Source organism: Entelurus aequoreus, linkage group LG01, assembly GCF_033978785.1.
Source record: "Entelurus aequoreus isolate RoL-2023_Sb linkage group LG01, RoL_Eaeq_v1.1, whole genome shotgun sequence".
Lineage (NCBI taxonomy): Eukaryota > Metazoa > Chordata > Actinopteri > Syngnathiformes > Syngnathidae > Entelurus > Entelurus aequoreus.
Window position 1 is genome coordinate 15645837 of NC_084731.1, and position 8593 is coordinate 15654429.

Sequence of the window (8593 nt, forward strand, 5' to 3'; positions counted from 1 at the left end):
GCTTTTTTTTAACAATAAATATTAGGGTATATTAAACATATGTTTATTATTGCAATCGAAGAACAATGTTGTCCTTGAATAAAATAGTGAACATACTAGACAACTTGTCTTTTATTAGTAAGTAAACAAACAAAGGCTCCTAATTAGCCTGCTAACGTAAGCAGTAACATATTGTGTCATTTATCTACCTATTATTTTGTCAACATTATGAAGGACAAACTGTAAAAATGCATTATTAATCTACTTGTTTATTTACTGTTAATATCTGCTTATTTTCTGTTTCAACATGTTTTATCTACACTTCTGTTAAAATGTTATAATCACTTATTCTTCTCTTGTTTGATATTTTACATTAGTTTTGGGTGATACCACACATTTAGGTATCGATCTGATACCAAGTAGTTACAGGATCATACATTAGTCATATTCAAAGTCCTCATGTGTTATAAACATAATCTGAATTTTTAAAAAAGGAAAACATATTTTGTGATGATAACAAATATAGATTTAATCATAGTAGTATCGACTAGATATGCTCGTGCACCACTTGTCCTTAATAATGTAGACAAAATAATAGAATGGAAAATGACACACTATGTTACTGCAGACTAATTAGGAGTCTTTGTTTGTTTACTTACTACTAAAAGACAAGTTGTCTAGTATGTTCACTATTTTATTTAAGGACTTAACTGCAATAATAAACATATGTTTAATGTACCCTAAGATTTTTTGTTAAAATAAAGCCAATAATGCAATTTTTTTGTGGTCCCCTTTATTTAGAAAAGTACCGAAGAGTATCGAAATTATTTTAGTACCAGTGCCAAAATATTGGTATTGTTACAACACTAATATATACACACACACACACACACACATACATATAAATAAATATGCACAAATATATATATATATATATATATATATATATATATATATATATATATATATATATATATATATATATATATATATATATATATATATATTAGAGGAATCAGTATCAATATATATATATATATATATATATATATATATATATATATATATATATATATATATATATATATATATTAGAGGAATCAGTATCATTCTTCAAACCCTATTTCAGAAAGCAAAACGTGCTCATTGTAGTCAATTATCCTGATTTCCTCATCTTACTAAAAAAAAATCAGCACAATTGTTTTATTCATTTTTGTTTTGTAGGTTGAAGTGTTTTCATACTGTGCACCCGAGTTAATGTTGCTGATCAATTTGAATGTATTATTATTTATTGGGTTTGAGGAGGTAAAGGAACATGTAGTCTAAATACATTGCATGATTAATCTGCCTATATACGTCAAATGATACAACATTTTTTGCGGTAAATCCCATGAGTTAACTCAATATTTTTGACACCCTAATAAATAGGACATGAATAAAGATCAAAATCCAAATGAGTAAGTCAAATATTGCTTTCCAAACATGTCATTATAAGTCTAAACAGCAGATGGTGCTGCAGGCCAAAAGAAAGCTTGCGGTTCAACTTTTGCTGCAGAAAAATGTCCTTTGAAAATATGGACTAGTTTAGATTTTGGAACATTGCATATTCATTTATATCTGAAGAAGTGTTGTTACTAATGTACAGTTATGTTCATAATAATAGCAGTGTGTTTAAAAAGGTGAGTAAACCTCATAATTTTTCAAATAAATTGTATTTTAATGAACACAAATGCATTGGGGACACTGCACATTCTATTTCAAAGCCAGAAAATTGGAAAAAAGTAATTTAATTTGACAATATTTTACAGAAAGTCATGAAATATAAAACAAAAAAATAGCAGTGTTGACATCTTCCTTTACAAAACTCAAATGTGCTGTATAAACTAAGAAAGGCTTGCAGGTTCAACTTTCCTTAGAATTATTAACTATAATTTAGTTGCATAACCACGGTTTCAGATAACTACTTTACATCTGTGGCGCATGGAGTCCACCAACTTCTGGCACCGGTCAGCAGGTATTGCAGCCCAGGACAATTGTACTACGTTCCACAATTCCTCTGCATTTCTTGGTTTTTCTTCATGAACAGCATTTTTTATGTCGGCCCACAAGTTTTCAATGGGATTAAGGTTCGGGGATTGTGCTGGCCTCTCCATTACTTGCATTCTGTTTGTCTGGAACCATGATTTTGCTCGCTTGCTGGTGTGTTTGGGGTCATTGTCTTATTGAAATACCCATTTCAAGGGCATTTCCTCTTCAGCATATGGCAAGATGACTTCTTCCAGTATTCTGATGTACTCAAACTGATCCATGATCCCTGGTATGCGATAAATAGGACCAACACCATAGTGCGAGAAACATCCCCATATCATGATGCTTGCACCACCATGCTTCACCGTCTTCACTGTGTACTGGGGCTTGAATTCAGTGTTTGCAGGACATCTGACAAACTCTCTGTGGCCCTTAGACCCAAAAAGAATAATCTTACTCTCATCAGTCCCAAAATATTACGCCATTTCTTTTTGTGTTAATTGGCAAATTGTAACAGTGATTTATATTGTTAGTGATGTGGGACTGCTATTATTTTGAACACAACGGTATAAGTGAAGGTGTACTGTTGAATAAATATGTTTTTTTTTTTTCAAGAAACATTGTTGTGTAGTTTTTGATAGTAGGGAGTTTATGTCTTTAATATTTATGTTTTGGGGGTAATTATCAGAATAAAGTCAAAGTAGCACTTTGCACTAATCATCGTTCTGCAGACACGGTGCGACTCACCAGCATCTTGGCCTTTTCCTGCTCCTCCCAGGCCTTCCCTTTCTCCATGATGACCGAGGGACTCGGGTGGTCTAAGCCCACAGTCTGGGCTAGTATGGCCAGCTGCTCCTGCACCAAGGCCTGCTGCTTCTCAAAACTGAAATCAGAGGGACAAAAGGTCACGTTTTATTCTTTTACTAAACTACTTGAAAGGATTTTGGACATAATTGACTGATAAATTGAAAGCAAAGTGCAGTTAAATCCGAGCAACACAAACCATGCAAGTTATTTGAATTAGAGAGGGTGAAAATAGCATTTCAGTCTCCAAGCTGCCCATTTGCACATGCACCACTGATGTCTATGTCGAGGTTGCACAAAATTGACATCAAATCGAAATTAAAACTCTGAACACTCACTTTCTACGAATTTCTTCCTGCACTTCAGTGGTCGACGCTCTGGTCGGTTTTAAATCTGGAAACCCCGCCAAAGAAATACCAGGATAATTAGCAACATATTTACACTTCCTGTTATGATAAACTCAATAGAAAGAACAAAAAAAAAGAATAAATGCTGGAAAGTTGATATCTTTAAAGCACAGGTGTCAAACTCAAGGCCCGCCACATCATTTTATATTGCCCGCGAAAGCCTAAAGTTAATTTGTCTTTTCTGAATAAATATAGTCCACTTTCCAATTTGACCGAAAAAGATAAAAATGTCATATCTTTTAAGTGTGATTTAATTCTACATACCAAACTTATTTTCTTTGTTAAAATCAAAATAAGTACTTAAATATTGTCTTGATTCATGATTTTAAAGCAAGTTATCAATCAAATTGTGCCTTCTAAAAACTATTTTTATGGTAAAAAACTGGTAGCTCAGTCGCCAAAATTTTACTGTAAATAAAAATAAAACTTTGGTATCCTTTTTCCATTTACAGTAATACACTGTAAAAAACAACAACCGTAGAATTTACAGTTAAAACTGGTACTGTTTTTCCAGTTTCCATGTATATGCTGTAAAAAAAACATTGTACATTTTCCGGTAAAATTTTGGCAATTAATTTTATGTAAAATCTACTCTACAGATTTGTTTTAAAGGCCTACTGAAAGCCACTACTACCGACCACGCAGTCTGATAGTTTATATATCAATGATGAAATCTTAACATTGCAACACATGCCAATACGGCCGGGTTAACTTATAAAGTGCAATTTTAAATTTCCCGGGAAATATCCGGCTGAAAACGTCTCGGTATGATCACGTTTGCGCGTGACGTCACGGATTGAACGGAAGTATTGGGACACCATTGCCCAAGGCAACATACTTGATGTTTTGTGGGCGTCTTGCTGAGAGTTCTTGGAGCTGCCAGACCCTTGGGCGTCCCTCATTCGTCTGAGAACATCCTCTGAGAGCTGGAAAAATAGTTTGTGAGGTAAAATACTCACACACCCATTGACTCCAATAATGGAGTTGATAAGGGGGGAGTTAAAGATACGCTGACCTAGAAAACAACCCTCAACCGCCATCAGAACTTGCTTCAACTGAAACCAGTTTGAGGGATTTCTAGTTTGATTGTCTCGGTGAGGGCTGCCGGTACCTGGCATAAATACTCTAGGGCAGTGTTTTTCAACCACTGAGATACAGTCTGGTGTGCCGTGGGAGATTATCTAATTTCACATATTTGTGTTAAAACCATTTTTTGTAAACCTGTAATTATAGTCTGCAAATGATGTGTTGTTGTTGAGTGTCGGTGCTGTCTAGAGTTCGGCAGAGTAACCGTGTAATACTCTTCCATATCAGTAGGTGGCAGCCGGTAGCTAATTGCTTTGTAAATGCAGGTAAAAAGGTGTCTTATGCTTAAACCAAAAATAAACAAAAGGCGAGTGCTCCTAAGAAAAGGCATTGAAGCTTAGGGAAGGCTATGCAGAACGAAAGTAAAACTGAACTGGCTACACAGTAAACAAAAACAGAATGTTGGACGACAGCAAAAACTTACTGTGGAGCAAAGACAATGAACATGACATGACAATCAACAATGTCCCCACAAAGAAGGATGAAAACAACTGGAATATTCTTGATTGCTAAAACAAAGTAGATGCGGGAAATATAAGACATGAAACTGCTACAGGAAAATACCAAAAATAGATAAAAATTGATTGATTGATTGATTGAGACTTTTATTAGTAGGTTGCACAGTGGAGTACATATTCCGTACAATTGACCACTAAATGGTAACACCCGAATAAGTTTTTCAACTTGTTTAAGTCGGGGTCCACTTAAATTGATTCATGATACAGATATATACTATCATATATACTATCATCATAATACAGTCATCACACAAGATCATCACATTGAATTATTTACATTATTTACAATCAGGGGTGTGGAGGGGGGTAGGATATGGACATCAAGTAGTGGACATAGAGAGAGAGAGAAAGAGAGAGAGAGAGAGAGAGAGAGAGAGAGAGAGAGAGAGAGAGAGAGAGAGAGAGAGAGAGAGAGAGAGAGAGAGAGAGAGATCAGAAGGCATAAGAAAAAGTATCTGCATTTGATTGTTTACATTTGATTATTAGCAATCCGGGGAGGGTGTTAGTTTAGGGTTGTAGCTGCCTGGAGGTGAACTTTTATTGCGGTTTTGAAGGAGGATAGAGATGCCCTTTCTTTTATACCTGTTGGGAGCGCATTCCACATTGATGTGGCATAGAAAGAGAATGAGTTCAGACCTTTGTTAGTTCGGAATCTGGGTTTAACGTGGTTAGTGGAGCTCCCCCTGGTGTTGTGGTTATGGCGGTCATTTACGTTAAGGAAGTAGTTTGACATGTACTTCGGTATCAGGGAGGTGTAGCAGATTTTATAGACTACCAAAATAAGAGCGCAAGACAAGAACTAAAACACTGCACACAGGAAAACAGCAAAAAACTCCAAATAAGTCACGGCTTGATGTGACAGGTGGTGACAGTACACCTACTTTGAGACAAGAGCTATAGTGATGCATGCTTGGTTATGGTTTAGAGTCATATCCAACGACTTTTTACTGTCAACTGAGTTTATGATTTCTGCTGGTGGTGTGCCTCTGGATTTTTTCAACGCAAAAAATGTGCCTTGGCTCAAAAAAGGTTGAAAAACACTGCTGTAGGGCCACAAAAACTAGCAGGAGGCACATTTTCAGAAAGGCTGTGATCAAGTTCAAGTTGATTTAGATGCACTGTTTCTAGTTGAACAAGTACTGTTTTGGCATTTGGAAGTTGAAATGTCAATGGAAGGATCTGGTCCAAGTGTCTCCTTTCAGTGTCCTGGTCTGTGAGTGACCCGGAACAACAACAGAAGAAGACGTAGAAGAACAGCGTGGTTAAAACAAGTTTGTCGCGGTCATGAGTTCCTTTCTATCTGACACATTTTATTGGTTCTCTATGGCAGTGTTTTTCAACCTTTTTTGAGCCACGGCACATTTTTTTTCATTAAAAAAAATACGGAGGCACACCACCAGCAGAAAAGGTTCAAAATTAAACTCCACCAGGTTGTTATTTTGAGTTTCTTGTTGTTTCCTGTGTGTAGGGCTTTAGTTCCTGTCTTGCGCTGTTATTTTGGTGACCCTTCCTGTTTTGTTGGTGTTCTCCTGTAGCAGCTTCACGCCTTCCTTTGAGTGCTATTGCCCACACTTGCTTTGTTTTGGCAATTAAGAAAATTTAAGTTGTGCGTACGCTATCCTTCTTTGTGGGGACATTGTTGATTGTCATGTCGTGTACGGATGTGCTTTGTGGACGCCGTCTCCACTCCACACGCTGTAAGTTTTTGCTGTCGTCCAGCATTCTGTTTTTGTTTACTTTGTAGCCAGTTCAGTTTTACTTTTGTTTTGCATAGCCATCCCTATGCTTCAGTGCCTTTTCCTAGCGGGACTTGCCTTTTGTTTATTTTTCGTCTAAGCGTTACATACCTTTTTACCTGCACGCTGTCTCCCGCGGTGCTCTGCATATTGGGATCACGACAAACCATCCTCGAAGCGTTCCGACTTCTACAAAGCAATGAACTACCTACTAATATTGAGTATTACATGGTTACCCTGCCAAGCTCTACACAGCACAGGCACTAGACAACGGCACATTATCAGAATTATTGATTTGCAAAAAATATTTTTGGGACCAATTAGGTGAAGTTGCATAATTTCCCCCGGGACACCAGACAATATCTCACGGCACACTAGTGTTCCGCGGCACAGTGGTTGAAAAACACTGCTCTATGGAGCAGGCAAACAGGTCGCTCTTCTTCTTCTGTTGTTTACCGGGTCACTCACAGACCAGGATACGGAATGAGACACTGAGCATGTGCAATACACCCATAAGTCCAAACATGGAACGCGGTATAGAGAAAATAGACATACATGTAGACATATATATATTTGTCTATATACATACAGTATATATACACATGTAGACATATATATATTTGTCTATATACATATATATACAGTTTAGGTCAAAAGTTTACATACACTTGTGATGGACATAATGTCATGGCTGTTTTGAGTTTCCAATAATTTCTACAACTTTTATTTTTTTGTGATAGATACTTACGCAACATGTCACACTAAGGGTGACCATATGAACAACTCCAAAACACTGTCATAAACATGTGCCATATAGTGAAACCACAATAAACAACAATGACAAATACCTTTTGGGAGAATATGTGCACCGCAACACAACATAAACACTACAGAACATCCATCCATCCATTTTCTACCGCTTATTCCCTTTTGGGGCCGCTGGAGCCTATCTCAGCTACAATCGGGCAAATTCCCAGAATTCCCTGCAGCACCAACTCTTCCGGGACGCTACAATGTAAACAAATGCCATTGGTGGATCTACACCTAACATCCACAGGTACAGGACCGTATCTAGTCGATACTACTATGATTACATCGATATTTTTTAGCATCACAAAATCTTATTTAATTTTTTTAAATATTAATGTTAGGTTTGTAAAGTCAGGAAATATGTCCCTTGACACATGAGGACTTTGAATATGACCAATGTATGATCCTGTAACTACTTGGTATCGGATTAATACCTAAATGTGTGGTATCATCCAAAACTAATGTAAAGTATCAAAGAAGAGAAGAATAAGTGATTATTACATTCTAACAGAAGTGTAGATAGTACATGTTAAAAAAAAGTAAATAAGCAGATATTAACAGTAAATGAACAAGTAGATTAATAATCAATGTTTACAGTTTGTCCTTAATAATGTTGACAAAATAATAGCTAGATAAATGACACAATATGTTACTGCATACATCAGCAGACTAATTAGGAGTCTTTGTTTGTTTACTTACTACTAAAAGACAAGTTGTCTAGTATGTTCACTATTTTATATAAGGGCCAACTTGCAATAATAAACATATGTTTAATGTTCCCTAAGATATTTTGTTCAAATAAAGCCACTAATGACATGTTTTGTGGTCCCCTTTGCCTTGAACATGTCCCAGTCTGTGGCTAGTCCTTCTGTCAAATATGCAAAGGGCGTTTGAGTGCGTCAGAGCAGGTTCAAGTGAGGACAGTTAGTTGAAAAAAATCAACAATAATAAGTCAATATTTTGAAAGCTAAGAAAAAGACGACTAGTGTATAAAGAAAAGAGGTAACGGTTACCTTCACTCCTTCAATAACGGTGACCTTCTCCTCTTCGTCCAGTCCAAATGACACTTTCCCGCCCATGTCGACCACCTTTGAGTCCCACCTGGATATTTTTGGGGGGGATTTAATTCAGCTTTGACGGCAGCCCATCAGACATTTGTTCCACAGCAGGCTGGACTCGCCGCTGTTGAAAAGGCTCCAATCAAGGTCACTGTGGCCACGCAGTA

The 8593-nt window shown here is 36.6% G+C and overlaps 1 protein-coding gene across 3 annotated transcripts in view; it reads right to left on the reverse strand.

Annotated features, from left to right (window-relative positions):
• The window catches only part of LOC133655937 (MICOS complex subunit mic25-b-like), a 124667-nt gene extending 116074 nt beyond the window's left edge, over positions 1-8593 (reverse strand). For all 3 annotated transcript variants that reach the window (XM_062056713.1, XM_062056629.1, XM_062056795.1), the window contains exons 1-4: positions 8382-8593; positions 4057-4144; positions 3150-3204; positions 2755-2890 (exon numbers count right to left, since the gene is read on the reverse strand). In XM_062056713.1, coding sequence (XP_061912697.1) covers positions 2755-2890; positions 3150-3204; positions 4057-4144; positions 8382-8447 — 345 coding nt within the window. In that variant the 5' untranslated portion in view covers positions 8448-8593. The remainder of the gene's footprint in view (positions 1-2754; positions 2891-3149; positions 3205-4056; positions 4145-8381) is intronic.